At 40.5% G+C, this 26,161-nt stretch overlaps 1 protein-coding gene across 1 annotated transcript; it reads right to left on the bottom strand.

Moving 5' to 3' along the window:
* Positions 1-5,178: 5,178 nt before the first annotated feature.
* Positions 5,179-21,147, bottom strand: Tsen15 (tRNA splicing endonuclease subunit 15). Its single transcript, XM_027417380.2, has 5 exons — positions 20,946-21,147; positions 18,286-18,367; positions 17,806-17,941; positions 6,187-6,328; positions 5,179-5,768 (listed from the first exon to the last, which is right to left on the bottom strand). Exons 1-5 carry the CDS (start codon positions 21,072-21,074, stop codon positions 5,748-5,750), a joined length of 510 nt encoding a protein of 169 aa, XP_027273181.1. The 5' UTR covers positions 21,075-21,147; the 3' UTR covers positions 5,179-5,747.
* Positions 21,148-26,161: the final 5,014 nt, after the last annotated feature.

Raw genomic sequence — 26,161 nt, 5'->3', positions numbered from 1 at the left:
CTGCAAATATCAATACTTTGACTTCTTCCTTTCCCATCTGTATCTGCTTGATATCCTTTGGTTGTCTTATTGCTCCTGCTAGAACTTCAAACACTATATTGAATAGATACAGCCTTACCTTGTTGCTAATTTTACTGGAATTGCTTTGATTTTTCATCATTTAATTTGATATTGACTATAGGCTTGCTATAAACTGCCTTTATTATGTTTAGATGTGTCCTTATATCCCTAATCTATCCAAGAGTTTCATCATAAAGGGGTGTTGGATTTTGTAGAAAGCTTTTTCAGCATCTAGTGAAATGATCATGTGGTTTTTCTTTCTCAGTTCATTTATATGGCGGATTACATTGACTGATTTTTGTATGTTGAAACATCCCTGTATCTCTGGGATGAAGCCTATTTCGTCATGGTGGTTGATTTCTTGGTGTGTTCTTGGATTTGGTTTGTATTTTACTGAATTTTTTGCATCTATGTTTATGAGGGAAATTGGTCTGTAATTCTCTTTCTGTGTTGAATCTTTGTGTGGTCTGGGTATCAGGGTGACTATGACCTCATAAGATGAATTTGGCAATGTTCCTATTGTTTCTATTTTAAGGAAAATTTGAGGACTATAGGCAATAGCAATTCTTTGAAAGTCTGGTAGAATTCTGCACTAAAACCATCTGGCCCTGGGCTTTTGTTTGTTTGTTTGTTTCAGAAACTTTTAATGACTGCTTCTATTTCCTTAGAGGTTATAGGTCTGTTTAAATTGTTTATCTGATCTTGATTTAACTTTGGTAAGCGGTATCAATTGACAAAGCTATTGGTTCTTTTTAGGTTTTCTAATTTTGTGGAGTACAGATTTTAAAGTATGACCAAATGACTATTTGAATTTCCTTGGTGCCTATTGTTATGCCCCTTTCCTTTCTGATTTTGTTAATTTGGATATTCTCTCTCTTTTAGTTAAGTTTGGATAAGGGTTTGTCTGTCTTGTTCATTTCCCCCTTTTCCTTTTTATCTCTTCTAATATATATTCTTGAGAAGAAACAGAATACATTCAATGAATATTTGAAAACTTAATCAGAAGTTGTTGAGCCCTACCCCCTTAGGCAAATGACATAAATGACATTCTTTATACGCTGTGTGACAAGTTTTCTTCAATTCATATTGCCAACATTCTTCTGGAGTCTGAGATGAGACTTGCCATTGGCTCTGAGTTTATTGAGGGCATGAGTCACATCTCCGTCATCACTGTGTCCACATATTACCCAAACACATGTAAGAAGCAGTTGTTATGGACTGTATCATATCTCTTCACCCCCAAATTTATATGCTGAGGCTCCCGTGTGACTGAATTTAGAAAGGAATAGAGCTTTGGGGAGGTGTTAGTGTGATGTGAGTTTATGAGGATGAGGCCCCGTTAACAAGGCTGTGCCCTTCTTAGAGAGAGAGAGAGAGGACAGAGAGAGAGAGAGAGAGAGAGAGAGAGAGAGAGAGAGAGAGAGAGAGAGAAAGACAGACAGAGAGAGACAGACAGAGAGAGAGAGAGACTAGTGCATTTCTCTCCATGTAAAGCAGGAGAAGACCAGGAGAGGACAGGTAGAGACATAGGGAAGAATCTTGAGCCAAATCAGCTGACATTTTGATCTGGAACCTCCAGACTCTACACTACGAGAAAATAAAATTCTACTTCTAAGCTACCTGATTAAAATATTAGGTAATACCTGATAAATTAATAAATGAACATTTAATGAAATACTGTCTCTATTTGGCAGTAGCCCCAAAACAAACGTCAGTCTTAAGATTTTGCTTTCATTGATTTGAAGGAAAGTTCCCCAGAATCATCCAATAATATGGTTGGGCATTATGACAACCCCACTGACATATGATCTTTCCATCTTTTTTTTTTTTTTTTTCATTTGTGGGCACAAGCAGTCATTACTCATAGGTCATCAAGACTATACTGCTGCAAGGGACCAGTACCAAGACACAGCATAGTTTTTGCCCAGAAAGAAGGGGAAAGTAGACCTCTGTCTACACTCTGCCCTCTGTCCTGCGGCGGGTGCCCGAGCCTCAGGTGAGTCTGGGCTCAGATCTGCCCCACCCCATCTCCCCCATTAACCCCTGCTTGCTTCTGCCTGAATCCCCCTCCCCCGGACAAGAGTGGACCTGCCCAATCCAGAGGGCCCACCCTGAGTCTGGACACACCTCACCTCTGTCCACACTCCGTCCTCTGTCCTGTTGCTGGCACCCGAACCTCAGAGCCCTCATCCAGTGGCTGATGGAAGCAGAGGCAGACACCAACAGATATACACTGAACTGAACTCTGGAACTTAGTTACAGAGAGGGAGGAATGAGGATCAAAGGGGTAGGTACCAGGCTGTTGAAACCCACAGAAATAGCTGGCTTGAACAAGGGGGAGCACATGGACCCCAGACTGCTGTCTGGGAGGCCAGCACGGGACTGATCCAGACCCCTGAACATGGATGTCAATTAGGAGGCCTCTGCACTCTTGGGGGCCCTGGTGGTGGATTAGTATTTTTCCCTGGTGTAAGAAGGGACTTTGAGAGCCCATCCCATGTGAAGGGATGCACTCTTGGCCTGGACACATAGGGGAGGGCCTAGGCCTGGCCCAGGATGATGGGTGGACTTTGGGGAGCCCCCGTCGAGGACCATACCCTGCCTGGGGAGTTGAGGGTGGATGGGGTTGGGGTGGTGGTAGGGGGTGGAGGGGTGGGGAGGAGGGGAGGGAGAGGGAGAAGGGATTGACATGTAAAACAAACTTGTTCCTAATTTGAACTAATAAAAAAAAGAAGAAAAAAAAAGAAGGGGAAAGTATATGATTAGCACATTATTCTGTAAACAGGTAAAAGGTAAAAAGGTAAAATACAGCAGGCAGACAACCTCTCTCGACAGGAGCTCAATATGCCTTGGCAAGAAGTACTGTGCAGCAGTAGGGAAGTGGCTTCCTGCTGGGGCAACAATGGAAAAGGTGACCTCACAGAGAGGGTTAGCACAGAAATGCTCTAAACAAAAGAGATGAAATACCATGAGTGAAGCTTTAAGTTGTTTGGTTCCAGGCTTGTAAAACTGTAAAGATGTTCCAGCCAATCAATCAATCAATCAATCAATGAATCAATAAACGAATAAGAGATCACAGGAACTTTATGTTTGCTCATCTACTGAAACCTGTGAATTCTCAAATGTCCTGACTATCCACTCTAGAGCCCGCAGACCTATGGCATAGGGAGGGTCTTCTAAAGAGGTCCAGGCAGGAGAACAAAAGAAATTAGTCAAGAGCCACTGGACCTGGGTGATTTCATGCTGCCCTGGCCCTTCCCAGCAGAGGGTACACCAACCAAGGACTCAGGAGAGAGCAGCCAGAGAGAAATCCCACAAAGCCTTCTCCTCTCCTTCCAGCTGGAAAGAGAGGAAAGAAGCTTAAATGGATTATAGCAGCAATCCATGTCTTTTACTGTAGGAATGTGTATACCTGTATCAACCCAGAATATGCTTGAGACCAGAGGTCTCTTGCCTCAGCTATTAATCATTGCCTCAATTACTAACTGATCCTGAAACTCACTGAATAAATCAAGTTTTTGCAAGCAAAAATGAAATACATAACTGCATATGGATCTGAGAAACAAAAGTCTAGGGAAAAAATATCTCCCCCACTCACCCCTTCCCCAAAATGCTGTTTGCTTTAAAATAGGGATATACAGTTTGAGCAAGCCTGACTCAAGTCACATATTTAACACGGGGTAGGGTGTAATTTTAGAGGCCTGTCAGAAAGAGTGGGTGTGGGTACATAAGACTTATTTGTATTTTTATTTATAATACTTCCCACAGATTGAAATAAAAATTCAGGAGCAGTTCTCAAGAAAAACCTCAAGCTATTTCGAGCCTGCAGTCTAAAGATGCACTTAGCCTACAGCGCCCTCTTGTGACCATGAGGATCGTTTAAATTCGCCTCCAGGCCAAAAGCAAACCAAGTCTACAGCATGCTTGGTTTGCCAAACAGTCACTGAGTCCACAAAGTGCCAGTTACTGTGGGACCTGGAACCGATGTGTGTTTTTAAAAGCCATGGTTTCCTGCTGTTCTTAAGGATTCTTGGTCTAAGTGGAGAATCTAATGTAAACTCAATTACAAAGTTACTTAACCCAACAGACCACTTCACCTAGTTTTTTTTCCACTGAGACTCAGCTGGGTTGCTCTCTCCGAGCTGTGTTGGATCACTGGGTGCGTGAGTGAGCAGGTATCTGGCTGGCTTTGGTGGAACAGCTTTAAGTCACAGGGGCCACTCTGAAACGAAGTCAACACCCCAAGCGATACAGTGACTGAGGACTGGCCTTGGATTTGAAAAGCCATGCTGGTCTTGTTACCTAGACCTGACTCACTAATCACTTCAGCTTCACGTTTCCTTCTGAAAATGTAGACTGCCTTCTCTAGCACTGTGATGAAAGAATTCTTTACATGCATCCCGGGGGAACTAAGGTGAGAATTCATACCTGAAGACTTGAATCTGGAACTGCCACAGGGGAGTCACAGAAGCACCTTCCTCAAGCCTCCGGGTGCAGTAAAGGGAATCTGACACTGTGAACATCTTTTGAATGGTCAAGAGAGCACAGATAACTACAGACCAAGAAAAACCTGTTACACTCTGTCATACTTCTGGCTTTTGTCATTTTTTTCCTACTCCTGTCACTGTTGCTTCCTAATCAGCCATGAGATCTGAGGTAGGTGGGACTGGACCTGTGACTCACTTTTAACTGAGAAACAAGGCTTACGATACACGAGACAGCAAGTCCATCCTGCTGCATCTCTTGTTGGCTGTGCTGGGAAAGCCATGTGACAAGGAACAGAACACAGCCTCTACCATACCTTTAGAGGCCGAGAGTAGCACAGGCATGGGAAGCTGCAGACAAGCACTGAGGTAGGAAGCATGTTTGGTGGTATCTCATCTGGGACTGCAGCCAACAAGCCCATGCCCACTTCACGGACCCACAAAAAAGTTAAGCCAGGAGGTGGTGTCGAACACCTTTAATTCCAGCACTCAGAAGGCAGAGACAGGTGGATCTCTGTGAGTTCAAGGCCAGTTTGGTCTACAGAGTGAGTTCCAGGACAGCTAGGAATACACACAGAACCCTGTCTCAAAAAACCAAAAAATAAAATGAAATAAATGTGCTGTTACAAGATGCTAATTTTAACATGTGATGATGGATGGTTACTATAGGTTTTTTATTTTAAAACATTTTATTATAAAGGTAATACAAGTAACAAATGAAATGTCGAGAGAGATGACAAAGTTACCCATTCACTGCCCTGCCATCCTACTATAACCACAGTTGGTAATTTGATTGTCTACTTTTACAGCCTGGTGTGTCATTTGCTTACATGACCATGATCTTTCTAATGCTCTTGTGTCGTTTTTCATTTTAGCATTTTCTTAGGTACCATTTTGTGGGTACCTGTCCATTGACTCCAGGTGTGGGATGGCATAGGCATATACAGGTCCCCCCACTCTGAACATATCCTTGGTATAAACCTGCATATAACTGTAGTGTCTCTGATAAGAAAGTTCTAGGCTAACTACCCTATATTTGCAAGCAATATAGATTCTTCCACTTGAGAAGGTTTTATGCTGAAAGAAAGCTTATGGGTTGGGACTAGCTAAGTCAAGCCTGACTACCTCTGAGACAAAAGATGAAGCAGACTGATGGCCCTCAAATCCAATCTTTCACGAATGAAATCAGCATCAGGACAGATGTCATCTTCTAAGAGAAATATTCTGTAACACAAAGGAAGAAGATCAGAATGCACCTAGTAGAGAACATATGTAAGAGTAAAATTAGAAAGGTATTTCCTGTAACTATCCCAATTAGGCTGACAAATGTAGAGAAAGCATATTATAATGTCAGGTACCAGCATTTGGTAAATAAGTGTTTTGATGAAAACTATTACTGGCCTTTGCATTTCACCACAGTTACTCACTTAGATGCATGATGATGTCACAAAATGCTCTGGAAAAATAAGAATTTCTCCAGAGAATAGGAGAATCAAATTATTTCTTCAAAAAAAAAAGCTAGGAACACGCTGCATTACATAAGACAGAGACAGTTTTCTGAGGAGTGGAAGCCAAGTGGCCTGATCCATGCCATGCCTTTTCTCTTCCATCACTGTTTCCTGTCAGTTACTTCAAAACTGACCTGCGGGTCTGGCAGCATAAATCCATCTGTAAGTTTATAATAGACTATTGTGGAATCCGACTCCACTATGGCCAAAGTAAAAGACATCGGCAGTTCTGGGTCACCTTGCAATTTTCTAGATGCCTTCAAGATTTCCCTTATCCTGAAAATGAAGACAAAGTATGTTTGAGATTCACAGTCACCCAGTTAACAATTAAGATTAAGCAGTATAAATTCTTGAGGGAAAAGTAAAATATTGCTAAGGCAATGTCTGAGGCTTGAACATAAACATCAAAAGCTGTCTTCTCACATAGAATGCCTAACAAAGACCTACCTACTCAGATTAATTGTATTTGGAACCTACAAAATACAACACTAAGAATGGTTTGTGCATAATGGCTAAGGACTACAGATGTTCATTTTTCAGTTTCCCAACTTGGAAACTTAGTGGAACAAAGTGACACTCGGGTCTATTACTTTAAATAGCTTGTAGGGCTGGTATGATAGAACACACCTGTACTTATAGCCGGGGAGGCAGAGGGAGGAGGGGCACAGAAAATTAGAAATAAACCTGATTTACATAGAGTTTTAGGCCAGTTTTAAGCCTGGGGCTTCTCAAAATATCTGAAAAGCAATGACTAGACTGTGATAAACATGTCCCCTTGTTTTCACATATGGCTTACAACCACTACCTTTGATATGTCACTTCCCATTGGTCACGCATTGGCCCAACTGTTCTCCTACTGCTGTGAGGTTCTTCCAGGTTTTGTTAACTTGGGGCAGGCAAGAGGGACACAACATTGATAAAGATGGGCCACAGGGGGGCAGTTTTCGGTATGTGGACATTTCTCTTCAAATATTTCTGGTTAGTCATTCTACATATCAGAACTATTAGACCTAAGTAGAGATAGTACTATGATTTTCATTACATAGTTTGACAATAAAAATCTAAAATAAAAATAGAAAAAACACATTTAAAAGTTGATAATGGTAGCATTTCAGTTTGCTTGTCCTGGAAAATAATCCACCAAATCTGATTCTAGGTCTTCTAAGTACTACCAGTTTTTGTTAACTGCAAGCTAAAAATCTTTATTACCTACTCAAGAAGGGCTATGGTCAAAAACTGGGTAAAAATGTAACATCCCCAAACACTGTCAAAAGGCTTTGCTAAGGGTCATGTAGTCACAGAGCACAAGTATTGTTAACAGTAATTATGCCAGCTTTCCTTACCTTTGGAAAATATTTGGTATCTTGCCTCCAAAGTTACTACTAAAGTAAATATTAACATTAATCTAAACTACAAAGGCATGGTGACTATTAGTAGGAACATAGGAAATATTCACTTTTTGAAGTAGCCTGAATCCAGGGACTTGACTTAGCTCTTAAAGGGATTCTACTGCTGTTGAATTGCATGGCTGTGAACTACAGGCCTGCTGATAGGCTGTTTGGTCCAGAGAGATTCAGAAGAAGCCTTGGTGAGGGACTTTATTATTTTGCTCGACGGAAAGGGTGATAAACCCATATCTAAATTAGTAGTTAAAGATAACATTTATAAGCCCTGCTTTGAGTCAGTATTTTCTACCAAGATGAGAAAAAAATAAAATAGACTAATAACTAATTTTTTTAGTCAAAAACATTTTCTTTCTTTTTTGGAGGTTTTTTTTGTTTTGTTTTGTTTTGTTGTTTGAGACAGGGTTTCTCTATGTAACAGTTCTGGCTTTCCTGGAACTCAGCCACCACTACCACCGACATTTAAAAATTTTTAATAATAACATATAAAATTTTAGCCAGGAGAATAGGTGGTGGTGCAAACCTATAATCCCAGCACTCAGGAGGCAAAGGCAGGTGGATCTCTGTGAGTTCAAGGCCAACCTGGTCTACAGAGTGAGTTCCAAGACAGCCAGGGCTACATAGTGAGACTTTGCCTTAACCAATAAATAAACAAATAAATGAATAAAAAATTCAACAGAAACTAGAAATAAAGGGAAATGTCCTCATTATTATAAATGCCATGTATCAAAACTGTTTAGCTAATGTAGTTAAAAAGATAGCTTTTCCTTTAATATAGAACAATGCTAAGATTTCAGCTTTTGCTGAGGAAAACTAAGGCCAACAGAAGTGGAACAGCAATGCTTTCTATGGTAAGATGACAATACTTCTTAAATGGACCCTTAGGGTTAACATGCTCACTACAGAATCCCAGCATGTTTATCTAAATCTTCTCCTATCGGTTTAAAAAAACTGGGACACACTTATTTCCCAATATGCAACATAAAGCCTAGTACTTGCCCATAAACATGCCTGCAATGGGCAAACTGAAAGTAAATTTCTCTTAGCGTCCCTAACTGCAGCCCGTGAGGAGGATAGGACACTGGCAAAAAGACCTTAAGACAACTTTATACAATGTCTTTAAGATATGATCTACTGTTTAAATTGAGGTAGTGTGTGTGTGTGTGCGTGTGTGTGTGTGTGCGTGTGTGTGTGTGTGTGTGTGTGTGCGTGTGTGTGGTGTGTGTGTGTGTGTGTGTGCGTGTGTGTGTGTGTGTGTGTGTGTGTGTGTGTGTGTGTGTGTGTGCGTGTGTGTGTGTGTGTGTGTGTGTGTGTGTGTGTGTGTGTGTGTGTGTGTGCGTGTGTGTGTGTGTGTGCGTGTGTGTGTGTGTGTGTGTGTGTGTGTGTGCGTGTGTGTGTGTGTGTGTGCGTGTGTGTGTGTGTGTGTGTGTGTGTGTGTGTGTGTGTGTGTGTGTGTGTGTGTGTGCGTGTGTGTGTGTGTGTGTGTGTGTGTGTGCGTGTGTGTGTGTGTGTGTGTGTGTGTGTGTGCGTGCGTGTGCGTGTGCGTGTGTGTGTGTGTGTGTGTGTGTGTGTGAGCGCACGCGGGCATGCATTCATGTGAGTATGTACGTGTTGTGGGTGGCTGTGTGTTTTTCCTAAGGTAAAGTAGTGAACAGTATGGGGATTTTATATTTCACACTACAAATGAGGATAGAAATTTCCACTTCAGTCACTGTTGTGCTTTGATTCTCAATTCATATTTGTTTTCAGAATCCTAAACAGCAAAATATTTTTAGGCTTACCCAAAACACCTGAGGTTAGAGAATTAACTCAGAGTTGTAAAGGAGGTTTTGTTTTCAGAGCTGAGGGAACTTACTGCCCAAATTAAATCAAAGTTCCTATTTCTGAGCTCTTGCTTATCCCTCTCGGTGGGGTGTGTAGGAAAACTACCAGAGCATCCTCACAGTGGAAGGATAAAATGGAACCTAGCTGTTACCTGACCACATATGGGCAAGCTTACAAAGTTCCTTGTTCAAAGTCTTGTCTAGTCTACTCTAAACTTTCTTAGTCTCGTAAATAAAATAAAATTAAAATTAAACTATAGATAACAATGGAGATTCTGAAGTTCTACTTTAAAATTACACATGACTGTTAAGATGCACTAAACTGTAACTTAATTTTCAATAATATGAACTATTATTTTGAAACCAGAGAACTCTACATGTGAGCATGCCCTCTACACTAACAAGGGTTTCATTTTTTCCACTCAATGAAATCTCAGGGAGAAATTCTCAACTAAAGAAAAGGGTTTGTCAATAATAACCATAGCTGTTGATTATCAGCAAACAACATTTGATGCTGGATGGCAGACTTTCCCTTTTCATAATTCTTCACAGATGACCTCTACATGATGAAAAAAGGGGCTGATTTTTTTGTTGTTGTTCATTTTTTTAATTAATTTTTTACATTCCAATCCCAGTTCCCCCTCCCTCCTTTCCTCCCAAACCCTCCACCCCCCCTCCTCCCATCTGCTCCACGGAGAGGGTAAGGCCTCCCCTGGGAAGTCTACTAAGTCTGTCCCATCATCTAGTTGAGGCAGGGCCAAGGCACCTCTCCACCCCCACACCCGTGTCTAGGCTGGGCAAGGTATCGCTCCATATAGAATGGGCTCCACTAAGTCAGTTTGTGCATTAGTGTTAGATCTTGGACTCACTGCCAGTGGACTCATATATTGTCCCAGTCACACCATTGTCACCTATATTATGGGAGTCTAATTTGGTCTTAGGCAGATTCAAGGAGGCTGATTTTTAATAAATTGATATAACCAATTTGGCAACCAGCCTAAATCAAGACAAAGTCAACACTATCTGGCTAATGTCCCTAGACCAAGTTATTTATGCCTTTTCCATAAATATCAAATTTGATTTTTCTCTAATGATCCTAAAACAGAGACTGGGATCTTTAGAGATTTGCAGTGAGGACAAGAAGCTGAAGAAAATATTACTCTTAACTAAAAATGTTGAAATAAAATGCACCATGACCTAAAACTCGTATTAATTTCTATCCACAGAAGTGTCTCCTTCTGCTCTCCTCAGTGTGGCTAAGCAAGGCACTAGTTTCTTTTTGCTATAACAGAATATTATCCAATAATGAGGCTCTGGAGCAGCTCAAACTTCACTCGGAACCGAACCAGAAGCACCAAGAAAGCTGTGTTCTTCCATGGACTCAGTCCTTAAGAAAAGTTCCAGGGAGAGCAGGCCACAGCTTTGGAAATCAGGCCACAACTTCCCAGTTTACAAAAACAAAAAAGCAAGGCAGCTGAACTCTCAGCAGATTTGCTGAAGAATCAAGTGCCTGTGTGGCTATTCACCTCACTGGGAAGATGTCATTTTGGAAAAAAAAGAAGAAGCAGAGGGGGTGGGGATCAGGGTTGGGGTTTCAGCAGCAAGTAGTGGGTCCCAACAGAGGTGGCTTCAGGACATGTGTCTGATTACCAAGGAAGCCAAACAGTACAAGTCATTTTATCAGCTATTAGACTTCAGGTCTCAAATAAGAGTGGCCACTAAATAAACTTATAAAAATGCCATGCTTTCAAAAAGGAGTGTTTTTAAAGAACAAAGTCATCATTCAAGAAAACAATGTAGCATTTAAGTATTAAATCTCAGCCAGATGAGGTGGTGCATGTCTATAACCCCAGTACTCAGGAGACTAAGGCAAGAGGACCATTGTGTGTGTGTGTGGCCAGCCTGGGCTACAAAGTGAATATCAAGGTAGCCAGGATACAAAGCAAGACCTGTCTTGAGAAAAATAATTAAGTCAAATAACTAACAATAATTAGAAATGATATAAAGAAACTTGGTTCTTCTAACCTTTAACTTCATGAGACAACACAAGAGGACACGGGGTGAAAGGGCAAGATGCATACGGGTGAAAAAGGCTACAATGGAAAGTAAGGAGAGCAAGGCACTGGTGGATTGCCTACACCGCAGTTACAGTGGAAAGATGGGAAATGGCGAGGCTCTGCAAATGACTTCCCCCCCAACCCCCCATAAACTCTTGAATTCTTTAGTGTATTATCTATCAAGTCTGCCTTGGGAACCTAGTCACTCAGCAAATAAACACTGGCTTCTGTGTACCAGGCACCAGGCTAGGAACTAGGGATAAAGCAATGAACAAAGTGACGTCTCTGCTTCCATGGAACTTACTTTCTTGTGGAGAAACACAGACAGTAAGTAATCAAATAATATCAAACACACAGTATCAGTTAATATGCCAAGTGTTGTAATGTAACACCTCAGTAAGTCCAGGAGAAATGATAGCTCAGACCACAGTAAAGGAAGCTGTGGTAGAGATGGTAAGACACTAACAGATGCATTTTAGGGAGGAAAGTACTAGCGATCATTTGTCAAATATGAGGAATAGGGAGAAGTATTTACATTTCTCTCTCTCTCCTCCTATATATACATACATACATATATATATTCGCTCTCCACACCTCCACTGTGGGTGGTGCGTGTGTGTGTGTGTGTGTGTGTGTGTGTGTGTGTGTGTGTGTGTGTGTGTGTGTGTGTGTGTGTTTCAGAATGAACAGAGTAATTATTACTAACCAGAAGAACGTGTGCGTGCGTGTGTGTGTGTGTGTGTGTGTGTGTGTGTGTGTGTGTGTGTGTGTGTGTGTGTGTGTGCTTCAGAATGAACAGAGCAATTATGTACTAACCAGAAGATATCACAGAAGGAGCAAATGTAGGGCAAACCTGAAGTTCTGTTTCAACATGCTAATTAGAGACAACTTTTAGATCACAGTAGACATGTCAAGTAAAGAGTTACACATATGATTTGAAGTGGAAATATGAAAGTATAAATTGGGAGACATCAGCATATTGACAACACATAAAACCATGGACCAGAGGAAGTTACTAGGGAGTGAGCGTGAAAAGCTCTGAGCCCCAGAGCATTTCAACACTGAGAGGCCAGAAACTTGCAAAGGTTCTGTAGCAGTAAAGAGGAGAACGTGAAGGAGTTCCACACTTCCCAAGCTCCAAGGACGCTCTTGCACTAACAGCCTCTTACACCCTCAAGGTGTATCCAATGAACTGGTTATGGAAATGGAAATGAACACCACCATTCCTGGTGCTCTCACTGTTGTCTGCTTTAGGACCTGCTGCTGTTCCCTAAAGACCCCTGGGTGGCCAACTCCTGCTCAAACTTTCTTTTACTCTGAAGCCCTGAGTCTAACCCTTCCCCTGGAGTACTGCCTCCCGAGAAGGCTCTCACTGCCTCTCTTCTGTCCCCCTGCACATCTCTCCCTGACTCTCACCCTTCCCCTGGAGTACTGCCTCCTGGGAAGGCTCTCACTGCCTCTCTTCTCCCTACTCCTTTTCCTCTCCACTGCACATCTCTCCCTCGCTCTGCCCACACACACATATGAACTCCAACACAAAATACAGAGCACTCTTGCTAGCTGTAGGCAGCTTTGCCTCTGCCATTGCTAATACCCAGTCACAACAACACTGTCATCATTTCCAGGCTTTCTTAGGCTCAATAATTTGCTTACATGATGACTTCTGCTAGAAGCCTCCTTCTCCACTTCAGTGTCTGTGCTTCTTTCAAATGACTTGTCTTCCAGGGAGTGTCCCCAGTCTCCCTATCCCCTCCTACACCATCTATAGAGATTAGGTCTCATCCTCTGCAGTCTACCTCAGTGTCCTAGGCACTGCAGGGACTCTACCAGTCCAAGCAGGGTGAACATGGCTCTGACAGGCCTTGCCCTTCTCCCCCATTCCCTGGACCTTGATAAAAAACCATCAGATTACATTCCTTCAGCTTGTCACCAAGGTCTGTTCCCTTATTTGACCACTTCCTCCTTCTGAGGCTGACTACCAGGGTCCAGTTATTAGAAGTATTGAATTCCAGCAATCAAAAGCCCAATTAAAATTAGACACCTCATCCTAACATGAGCTTTTCCCTTTTCCCTGTATAAACCACCAATTTCCTATGGGCCACACCTGTCTCCTCTCTATCTAGAGGCAGTCCTTTGTCCCTTCAGGACAAAAATCCCTGTCCCCTCTTCCTTGTTCCCTTTCCCTTCTCATCTTCTATCTCCTGTCTGTCTCTTATTCCCTGCCCTCTGTCCCTCTGGGACATATAAATTTCCTTTGTGCTGAGAACTTGGTCTTGGGGGTCCTGAGCCCATACTGATTCCTTACAGACACATCTCTCACCTGGGTATAATCACCCTGGGTATAATCTGTCCCTCTCATCCCTGTACTCAGAACATCTTAGAGGAAAGGTCTGTGATATTGTGTAGCTTTGATCCCAGGCATCCAATATAAAGGATAAAAATCATGAGCAATCTGAAATCAACCTCATCCTCTCCCCAAAAGATCTTTCTATTTTGCCTTTCAATAGCCTATAATTATATTCATACTCATTTAAATTCACTTTATTTAATGGTTAAAGAAAAGTATAATTATACACATTTTTATATTCTTAACACTTTAGTGTCAGAACAGTAAATAAATTTTTAATTTTCCCTATACAGCTCAGTGTTTTAAAATATCAGCTCTTCTCACTGCAAATCCATTAATGCATCTGGCATGTGAATAAATAATTTATCCACTTATATTTTGTGGGAGACTGCTGTGATATCTCGCTGGGACAATACTAATAGCTGATGAAGCACTTGTGTAAGTAATCATGTTTCCCAAAGAAAAATTACTATTGACAGTCATCAAAGGCTATGTAGAGAAAAGAACTGTAACAAAGAAGAAGAACTGCAATTCATGTGATTTAATGTCGGGAGAGAGGAGTGCACTGTTCTGAGAGCATTGTGGCAAACGGGATACGGTTCGCCTAAATAAGCCAGGTGGATTAGGAAAGGAACCCTAATTTGGGCTCCAATAGTCTTCACTGTACAAGAATCTTGCCAAAGGAGTCTCACTGCCCTTGGATGGCAGGTCTTAGGCTTTTGGCTTCCTAGCGGTGAACTGGCAGGCAGCTGGAGTGTTGATGGTGTTTTCTAACTTGCAGAGTGACACTGGAACTGGAAGTCATGCCAAAAAAGGACATCTGAAATGATTTTCTCTCACCTAGAAGAATGCCACTATTTGTGAAAATGGGAGGCTCCATCCTCACTTGCACTGTCCTCTAACACTGAGAAAGTTTTATAGCTTATCCAGGTTGGGAAAAGCAAAAATGTACAGCTACTGTTAAGGACAAGTAACTACCGTCTTTAAACCAAAGAGATTTAACATCACGTGAAAAACAGCACCACATAACTCTGGATTTTATGATCATATAAGAAATTAATTTTTCTCAGATCATTTTAGGCATATATAACTATAGAAAGGCTTAGATAGGCCAGCTATGGTTCCAGTTTCAGCCCCTCTGGTTATCTTACTGAAGGTACTAAACTGACATTAAAATTGAGAAAAAAAAATTAGGTCTATCAGGAAGACACAAACCACCACTAGTCAAAAAGTTTTTAAAAACCTTTTTTCTTCTTTCTTCCCAAGCCTTGCAGTAAGTTACTTAAAATGTTTCCCCTTTACAACCACCTGTATTCAACCCTATCCCAAACATTATGGGATAGGGATTATAGCCTGAAACATTATGATCTTAACTTCAGTGTGACAAACCTCGTCTGCTCATGATTCTCAATAAAAACCAATGGCAGAATAGCTTTTCTTTGGAGGAATGTGTATTCTAACATCTGTGAGTACATATGATCATGGTAAAATGCTTAGTTTTACTTTTCACCCAAAGAGAAGCTAAGCTACCTAAATAAAAACCAATGGCAGAATAGCTTTTCTTTGGAGGAATGTGTATTCTAACATCTTTGAGTACATATGGTCATGGTAAAATGCTTAGTTTTACTTTTCACCCAAAGAGAAGCTAAGCTACATAAACATAAATTTAACTTCATGTTCAACATCAGCATTGAAAAAGATAGGGCAGGCCTCTAACTTATGCAGGAATCCCTTGTTGTGTTATCGTGTGTGTGTGTCTGTGTGTGTGTGTGTGTGTGGTGTACGCATATATGTGCCACACTGCATAGACTTACACATGAAGGAGCCAGAAGAGGATGCTCAATGTCTTCTTCAATTGTTCTTTATTACGTAGTCCTTTAAAATCAAGTCCCTCACAGAACATCACTGTTTTAGCTAGGCTGGCTGGCCAGGAAGCTCTCAAGATCCACCCGTCTCTGCCCCTCAACATGGGAGTTACAGGCACATATCTGGCTCTTTACATAGGTGCTAGGGTTTGAACTCAGAACCTTAGTCTTGCACAGAAAGAATTCTTACCCACTGAGCTACATCCCCAGTCTTCATCTTTAAATCCATCAGTTTTGTGACTTCTGTGAAATCTATGACCATTACCTCATAGCTCTGCTGTGTCTGGGGAAAAGTACTTGCCCCCATAAGCATTTATCCTGAGCTTCATTTGAACAGAAAACAAGCTGAGGTGCCATGCATATGGACACACCATGCTTATTTGTGTGTCCAAAAACATGACAAACTATTTACTTATACTCAAATAGACCCTCAGCCACTCAAATACTCATATACCAGTAATGCCACCAGGTCCAAAGCCTGGGAAAATAAGTAGGAAATGGATGCAAAACAGTCTAGAAATTCTGAAAAATGTAGCCAGATATATAGTGACATTAAGAACTGATATTAAGAACTACTCAGAACTATTACCTTTTAAGGAAGCAGCAAGTATGCACTCTACAGCATAAAGTAAAGAATGAGCCATGTAAGTACATCTGTCAGTTTGCCACTCAACACTCAAATAGCAAGACAGCTACTGAAATTATTTTACCTGCTACAGTAGATTGTTGTTTGTCTGCACTGAGGGAGTGTTCTGTAACCATACTGTAGTTAATATAACTACAGTTAGTAAGAGACAGCGGCCAAGTTTTACAAATTTAAAAACTCGGACCATATACAGGAGTCATCATTGTAAATACATATGAAACTGCATGCCAACAGACTGCTTATTCCTTTGGTTCTGTGATTTAGTATGTTCCCCATTTCCGATTAATAAAAACGTTATTTAGTTTTGTCAGGAATATGAATATTAAGAACAACAGTATCAAGAAGCTAACCAGCATAGCTTCTGACAGTGCCTCCACTCGCTCTGTGATGTGTGACATGTTTCTAACAATAGGGGTCTGGCAGGATAGTCTTACAATAAAATTAGTATCCTTGATAATATGTTAATCTCAATCGCTCATGTCCCCAAATAACTTCTTGAGTGGCAGTCAAAGGGGAAAGCAGCACTGGTAGGTCAATTACTATAAAAGTAAGCATGGTGGTTACTTCTGGGAGAAGGAGGAAGCTAGTCCACACACTGGGAAGGGGTCTGAGGAGGCTTGAAAAGTTCTTGGTCATGGTTATGAAAACACAACTTAAAAGAACTGCGGGATATAGCAGTTGGTAAGAAGAAAGCTCAATGCTGTAAATGCCTAAATTAAAAAGTGAGAAGGTCTCAAATGAAACTTAATATGTACCTTAAAGTTTGAGAAACATAAGAAAAGCCAAACTCAAAATTAATAGATGGAAAAACAATAATGATGGAGCAGAAATCAATGAAATGGAAATAAAAAACAGACTATACAAGAATCAATGACACTATGAGCTCATTCTTTAAAAACATAAAACAATCAAATTAACCAAAGAACTAATCATTCTGGAGATAAAAGGGTGACATTATGACCATACTAATGAAATTCAGAGGCTCACAAAGGAACTGTTTGAAAATCTAGACTCTAATAAATTGAAAAATCTACAAGAAATTGATAGAAATACTGTCTACCAAACTTAACCTAATGGATATAAACAACTTAAACTGATCTATAAAGAGTAATGAGATTGAATCTGTATTCTCCTAACTAAAATAAAACAAATACAACAAATGCTACAACATGGTTTCACTGCATGTGTGGAATTTTTGATTATAAGAGGTGATAAATGAGAACATGATGGAGAATTAACTGCTGTAAATGAAGGACACGGTAGTTATTCATAGGAAAATGGGAGAACTTTTCCTGTTGTATCACTTTTTTTAAAAAACATTGAAATTCTTAGTACCCTTTTAAAAGTTAAAAACAGACCTATACTTAGAATTCCAAGCAGGAAATATACCTTAAGCTAGACACAAAAATGATGATTATGAAAGAAAGAACAGACACACATGATCATATTCAAATTAAGATGTTACTCACTTAAAACATACCTTAAAAACAGTAAGGAGTGGGTTTAAAAACTGAAAATAGGGCCAATAAAAGATTATGGGAAAAAACATATAAGCACAAACCATCTAACAAGCAATGGATCTGTTAAACTAAGACTAAAAGTACTCACTCACCTGCTATGGCTGAGGGAAGCAGAAATGGGTGTAGGCACCACAGTCTGTAGCCCCTCCCCTTCTATCTCAGTGCCAAGGAGGCAGATAAGCTGTAGTTCTGGTATTCCTACACAGTTTACTTCATGCCAACTTTTACCTAAAAAAGCATCAAGAATGCATTCATTGAAAACAAAAGATAAGCATTCTAAATTTCTAATACTCAGTAGAGCAAATCACTCACGATATAATCTCCTCTCTTTGTTTTTCTGGTCTTTTCTATAACCTTATAATTCCCAATGTAAATGAACAAAGAAATATAAAATTAACTGGAAAATTACTAGTAAATGAAAAATGTTTGTTTATTATATTATATATATACTATATATTATTATATATAATATAATATAATTATATTATATTATTATGAACAATGCTAAATGACAATCGAATTTCCCAACCTCCCACATGCCAATCACAAAGCAATATAAACAAACAACTTACTCTCCATGAGATCCAAGTACACCAAGAATGCTATGTAAACTTGGGTGGCATCTCCTATATCTAATTCCATCATTTCTAAGTACTGAAAATCAAAACACAATTGTTAAATAAAGAAATAGCTCACTGTTTTCTTTCATTTAACAAGTATTTACTAAATGCATACATATAATATAAATATATGTATATAAGCTATTTTCCAGACTTAATGGAAGTTAAAAGAAATGTAAGGTCTTATCTTTACCTCTAAAAAAAAATCTACAATTGTTAAATGCATGTATACAGCCTCCCTTGCTGTATCCAAGACATCACCCTAATCAATCACAGAAATCTAAGAATGTTCAAGTCCCTTACATAAAATGCAAGAATATTTGCATATAATCTGTGCAATCCTACCATACTCTTTTAAATCATCTATAGATTAGTTACAATACAGAATACAATTCAAGTGCTACATACTGTTTAGGAATAATGATAATAAAAGTTCGTATGTATATAGTATAAAGGAATTTTTTCAAATATTTGCAACTCAAAATTAATAGCAAATTCTCCACATATGGAAAACTAGCTATACTTCAGATTGTTAGACAAATGACAGTTATAAAGCTGTATGAGCTATAAAACAATGATAGAATAGATCAGAGGAAGTATTTTCAGGGGATGGACTGGCAAATGTTTCATGACATTTAGATACAAAGTAACTCTTGTGGGACTTGACTGTTTGGAGAAGAAGAGTAATGGTGTAATTATGGAAAGTGAGAATAAGCTACATATATTCAAGAGTCTACAAAGACACATATTCACCAGGATCAGAGAAAACTTAAATACGATTTTCACTGGGTTTTACTATGAGAAGCCTCTTTCTCTGGTCTTTAGTTTGCATACAGAAAAACTTCTGCTAACTTCCTCAGCACTCCCACTCAAATGGGAGTTATTTGAGGTTTAAGAAGCGAACAACTTCTTTCAGATTTGCTGCTTGTTATAGGAAAAACTCAGAAACCTACTCCTGCAGAGAAAGCCTTGGGCATCCAACCATGTCAGTGAGCATGTATATAAACGGAGCTGATGCATAGATGAGATAGCTGCAGAACCTCGAGGGGAGGGGGGAGCAGACCTGCTGTCACCTTCTCCTACCAGCTGCATGGTAAACATACAGGTTGCATACGAGGGCTTTGTGTGTCCCACATCTCAAAAAGTGCTTGACAATGCTACCGAGATATAATTTGGGTCAGGCTACAAGGTCTATGTGACAAAGCTAATCATAAATTTTATCCATGTGGAGGACTATGGATTTCTGATTCAAAGAATAAAATAATAAGTTTGTAAATGAGAAATCCAGTAACATCTTACTAAGTGGTCTTCAAATTAAGTAACTAAAGGGTATAACTGGAAAACACACATTATTTCTTTTCTCCTTTGTATCAATTTGTTGATCCTGGAAGAAAAATCAACAGGAAAACTTGATAGTAGGTCTATACAGTTATTAACGTGCAAGAAAAAAGACCCCGCAAGAAAGGAAATTGTCTAAAGGCAACATCAGACCTTTTAAAAGGTTTTAAAAGGTTACTAATAAATACTTATATAGCATTTTTCACATGTCAAATATCTTACAAGAATGTCCCTATGAGGCAAAGTACTAATATTATCCCAGTTTAAATGAAGCGACTGTGATATACTGAGACAAGGCAAAAAAACTGAAGCACAAGACACAATGAGATCAGCCAAATCACAACAAGTCAAAGTTGGTAAGAGAAATAAGATTCAAAATGGAGAAGTCTGAACTGGAATCCATGTTCCTAGTCACTGTCTCTGCCTCTCTTCCTGTGTCCCCTATTACTATAATCTGTTAAATTTATAACATTCCCATGCTGTTGGCCATGGGGAAGATGGATGGAAGAGAGCAAGAAAACATCAAGCTTCAAGAAGTAGGGTAAAGGCTCATTTTTTCAGATTTGTACTTTCAAATATCTCCTTTCCTTAATTATTTTAGATGCTTATCTGAGTTCATAACGCAAAAGGAAAAGTTGCCATTTTATTAACGTACCAATCCAGTCCTCAAGATCCTTATACAACCTGCATTCATTATCAGCAAACTGCTTTTGGTTTTTCGGATACAAACCACCAATTTCCCAAGTAGGGCTGGCAAAAGGCTATCCTTATTTTCCTTGGAGCCAACACAGAAAAACTGACAACGTGAATAGCTCTGCCCTGTGAAAGGACTTACTCAGGAGTTTCCAAGAAATCCGAAAAACTGGGATTCTGTTTCCATACAGAATGAAGATGCACAACACTTTGGGCCTAAGACTACGAGTAGTGTGACTGTGCCTAACCAAGCCTATGATCTGTGGAGCCCTGGATCTCAGTCATAGCCCACAGACCGGCTAACCGTGGACTCAATCAGTTCATCCGAGAAAGGACTAGATAGGAAAACAGGTATTAGTGGAATGCTTATCAGAGGCCTCTGGGTAAGAGCGGCTTTGGCAGACTGAGAGGCATGGTATTAGTCATATAAACAAACAAAAATGATACTGCGGGAGATCTGCGGCCGTGCACAGGGGTCGCCCCCGCCGGGAGGCAGGCATGCGTCCTCCGCCGGACACGGCCCAGAGGAGTCGCTGTGAGGAGGGCCGGGTCCGAGCCCGATTCGCCTCGCGCCTCCTGACCTTAGGGTGTGTGCCCATCCAGGCGTCCTCGGGAGCCCACGTGTGGGGGGTGGCGCCGCCAGCGCGAACGGGACCCGGGCCAAGGCCGCTACATCCCGGGGTTGGCTCGGATTCGCCGTGCTCCTCCATGCCGCCCGCGCAGAGAGCCGTGGTGTCCCGCGAAGCCCGCCCGGCCAGAAGCCGAACCCAACGCGCCGCAGTTCCGCTTCCCGCCGCGCACACGGGGCGGAGAGTGCGGGCCACGCCCCCTGCCCGGGGGCGCTCGCACCTGCGCGCAGGCGCTCGGGTCCCCGCCGCCCCCTGCCACTCCCACCCGGTAGGCCCCCGCCCCCTCGTCCTTTATTTATTTATTTATTTTCACCCCAATCTGGGCAGGTGGTGGAGTTCGCTAACTTCGGAGTCCTTCAGCCAACTCCGTTGTTAAATCCGTATTCTCGTTGAGAAATGAAGGATTTTTTTTCCAACTTTTTTTATTTGAATTAGAAACAGGATTGTTTTACATGACAATCCCAGTTCCCTTCTCCCACCTGTCCTCCCCAACCCGCCCCCCACAACTAAAACCTTATCTGTCACATATCTTTTCTGCTCCCCCTGGATGGTGAGGCCTTCCACAGGGTGTCATCAGAGTCTTTCGTCCTGGTCTTAAATTCCTGAGAACAGGAAAAGGCCCCTTTCAGTTCCCTACCGTCGAAGTTTAAAATAAAAACGTAGTTTTGGGGCGAGCTCGCCTTTCAAGATTAGTAGAAACATGAGGTGTGGATCGACTATTGAGAACTAGCATAAACATGTAACTTAAAAGCCAAAGATGAGTACCTTCCCACGGATGAGTAGGACATGGCAAGTGGGTTTGGATTGACCCCGAGTAAAAAAGGGAATCAGTGGAGGTTTCTGGTACACATTAACAGCATCACTCTGAACTATGAGGACAGACTGCAGAGAAAACGGGTAGAAGCAAGGAATGGTTACAAAGCCACTATATTAAGCAGACCAAAAAGGCTTCCAAAATTAAAAGTAACAGGCAGAGTACTTCAGTACTTCAAAACACAATGGATTAAGAATCTTGTGTTGTGGTGGCGCACGACTTTCCGAGGACTTTCCGAGGCAGAGACAGGTCGATCTCTGAGTTAAAGGCCAGCCTGCTCCACAGAGCAAGTTCCAGTATAAGCAGAGCTACACAAGAAACCCTGCTTTAAAAAGACCAAAAACAAAGAAAAGGAATCTTGTGTTGAGACAATCAAGATTTCAATGTGACCATTACATGTGTCAGCAATGAAGTACAACAAGACATTTTCAATGGATGGAAATATCAAGAGCCAAATTTCAGCAAAGAAGAAAATTAAAAATCCAACGGGCATTCTATAACTGAACATTACAATTTCAGAAATAAAGATTTTCAGTGGGTGATTTTTGACAGCCAAAATGGAATTATGGAGGAAGAGGTAGGTGAAGACAGTGCCATAGAAATCAGGAGACGTGAACACCAGAGCAAAATTTTACTTTTATAAGGGGTGGGAGGCATAAAAGTGCCAGGTACGGTGGTGAATGCTTGTAATCTCAGTATTAAGAAGGCTGAAATGGGAGAGCTGTGAATTTGAGGCCACGCCAGTCTACAGAGTGAGTTCTAGTTCAACCTGGGCTATATAACAAAACCTTGACACAATAAACAAACACACAGAGAATGAGCAAAGTCTTAAAGTTGTGCTACATAATAATGGACTAACACAGAGAAGAGGGCAGAAAACGTTAAAGAAGGAGCTGGAGAGATGGATCAGCGGTTTAGAACACTTGCTGCTCTTCCAGAGGTCCTGAGTTCAATTCCCAGCAACCACATGGTGGCTCACAGACCATCTGTAATGAGATAAGCTGCCCTCTTCTGGCCTGCAGGCAGAACACTGTATAAATAATAAATAAAGAAAACGTTGAAGAAATAAATGATGGCCAAAATTTTCACAATTTTAATGAAACACATTTAGCGGTACAAAATGATCAACAAAAATCAATTAAAAGAGGCATGAGTTTGCACTGTTCCAAACTGTTGAACACGAAAGAAAAAGAGAAAGAAAGCTTCGAATGTATCAGAAAACTAAGTACAAGGAAACTCCACCTACAAAGATTCATAAATTGCCCTCGAATATGTTATAGCTAGATGAAATCATTATCTTTGCCTCCACAAAACAGCTATTAAGCACCCCCAAAGCAAATAGAATTAAAATTAGGAGGCTCCCTGGACCACCAAACATTGGAACTAGTTCAAATGATTAGAAATGAATAAACCCTTCTCTCTGGCTCCTAAAGACTTAAATTAGTCAAAGAGTTGTAACATGTGAGTGCTAATCTGAGAAAGGGGATCCTGTAATTCAGGAAGGAGATCTAAAGAGATTAGACCCTAAGTGAACAAGACTTCCAAATGCCTTCAATGAAAGATTTTTCTACCTTACATTTAAAGGTTAAAGGGTAAGTAGAGTAGTGGAGGGGATAGAGAAACCTGAAAGGGTAAATAAGGCACTAGAAACTTTATTCAAGTAGATTAAATTCTATTGTCTAGAAAAATAGTGATATAGGCACACTTACATAGGGAGTGCTTCTGACTTTTAATTTCACTATTTAAGAGTTGAATAAAAATGGAGTTTTTGTTGCTAGATTAAGAAATGAAGACTTTAAAGTAGTTCTTGCTGGTTAGGAATGGCTAAGAATGAACAGGAAGAATTCAGGATTCCCAGAGAACCTAGCGTTTGAAGCACAGGGTCAGAAGGACTCCTGTGGCAAGCTTAGAGTGAAATCTACCAGAAAGCAGGGTAGAGTTTCAGCTCTGATAGTCTGCAGGAATTTTCCATTTGTAAATGCCTCAACAATTCATTAGATTAGAGTACTGAAGGGCTCAGAAGAAAAATTCAAGGTAAGAAGTAGCAGTGAATTTGATTCCCTCCTGAATATTGCGTTCTGAGTAATCTGGCACTTGCAGAGCTGATTTCCCAGGTTGATATTTGAGCCAGATCATTTTATTCCTACAAAAAAGTCAGCAATATCTATCCACGGATATGTAGTCTTAAGAGAAAAAGCCATTGCTAAATTGTGGTGCAAAGTGTTGTTTCCTAATAGTTAATGAGCCTGTTCTGATTTAGTATTTAAGAATTTTCTTACTCTAAAACATGGAGTAAACTTCTTGAGAAAGTCTGCAATGAACAAAATATGATGGATGGGCACAGTATGTGTGTGTACTACCAGTGCTTGGGAAGCCAAACAGGAAGAATCTGAGTTTAAAGCCAGATGGAGAAACAGCACAAATGGATGATAAATGGGTACTTCCATAGATAAAGAGATGCATTTAATGCTTAAATAATAATTCGTGGATGGAAGTTTCTGTCCTGCCTCGTCCTGCAACCATTTTGTCCCAAATAAACACACAAAGGCTAACATTAATTATAAACTGTTTGTCTGATGACTCAGGCTTCTTATTGGCCAACTCTCTCTCAATTGTTAACCCATTTCTATTAATCTGGTTATCTCCAGTGATGCCCAGGTCTCTTGCTTCCTAGGCAGCTACATGTCTTCCTGACTCCACCTATCACCTTTCTCTATCCCTGTTTGGATTTCTCACCTGGCTAAATCTTGCCTGTCCATTGGCCAAACAGTTTTATTCATCAACCAATGAGAGAAACATATATTTACAGCATACAGAAGGACATCCTCCATCAACAACTGGCTTTGCAAATATAAAAAACTATCAAAATCAATTTACAGCCCTCCAATCATCCCATGTCTGCTCTTACTTACAAAATATGGGGTGGGGTGTCTTGATCAGAGGGACTAAAAGGTCTCAAATCTGCATTAAATCTGCAGGGAAGGTTTGGGCCAGCTGGGAGGGACCCCAGGAAAGAGGTGATGTTACAGCCTTGAATCCAAAAGCAGTCTGGGAGCATAGCTTCTTCCTCATTTTAGAATACCATCCTTTCCCCTGGACCTTAGCAGATTGAATGAGGCTCAGCCACAATACAAAGAGAAATGTGCTTAGCTTAAATTTTACTGAATTGATTGTTAATTATACCTAAAAGAAAAATTGCTTCATGGCAGTCTCTATGCTGTTTGTACTAAATAACAGAGCACCCCTGCCTAGCTGGGCTGACACATAAAAATTAATCACAGGAAAAAGAACTCTAAACAAAATAAAGACACTGAGTAACCTGAAGCTCAGCCTGCTCATGCCTGAGGAGAACACATGTGACAAGAAGAGACACAATGGGCTTCATGTTGGTGGCCATTATGTTTCTCAAGGCAGGTGCTGGGCACTCCATTAATTAGTAATGTTGAAATTAACACATTGTTTGTAGATTATATTGGTTTATAATACAGCTTGTGCTTAATAAATACTTTATAGTGCACAAAATAGTTTGGTATTTTTGTAAATAAAGAGATATAGATTTGCATGCTTAAATAATAGCTGGCTTTGAAAAAGCATCAAAATCAAATCTTAGTTCTCAACACATCTTATCTCTAGCTACTTAATCAACATCTGCTTCCAAAGTGAGTTTTCAACCTCTCTAAAGAGAGCTGACTATAAACCCACACTAAATACATACAAATTGAAAACATGATATTAAAATTATTTCAGGACTTTGGAGATAACTTTGTATTTAAAATGCTTGCTGTCTAAGCATGAGGACCTGAGTCTGGGTCCTTAGTACCTATGCAAAAGCTGGCAGAGTGAGATGTATCTGTAATGCCAGTGATGAGGGACTGAAGGGCTCCTGGACAGAAATACTAGCAGAAGGAGTAAATTCTGTATTCAGTATTCAGCAACTGAAACTGAAACAGACAGCTGTTGTCAATCTCTGGCCTCCACATTCATTGGGGAAAAAAAGACCTAAGACAAGCTCTTAAGTAATAGAAGGAAATAAGAAGGTAATGTGGTGTCTTGGTTTTAGCTCATTTAGTTTGTAGTAAGATGAGCAAATGAACAAACGGCAAGTATTCCTTAAAGTAAGGGGCTTTTAGTTTTGAAAGTTGAGTGGACACTGACCAAGAAAGAAAAGAAAGGAAGAGAAACCATCTCTGTGAAACCCTTCTGAAAGGTTCCTATCACTACTGAAAGACCCCCGGAGGCTCAGGCCCCCAGGATCTCTGCCTAGGACCGCAGTGACCCTAATCACCAGGCGGAGTCGAAAACTTGATGCAAACAACAAGAGGCTTTATTGCAGTTGTTTAACGAGCTAACCTCA

The sequence above is a fragment of the Cricetulus griseus genome, chromosome 5 (genome assembly GCF_003668045.3).
Source record: "Cricetulus griseus strain 17A/GY chromosome 5, alternate assembly CriGri-PICRH-1.0, whole genome shotgun sequence".
Lineage (NCBI taxonomy): Eukaryota > Metazoa > Chordata > Mammalia > Rodentia > Cricetidae > Cricetulus > Cricetulus griseus.
The sequence above is the reverse complement of the archived record's forward strand: the minus strand, read 5'-3'. Positions and strand labels throughout refer to the sequence as shown.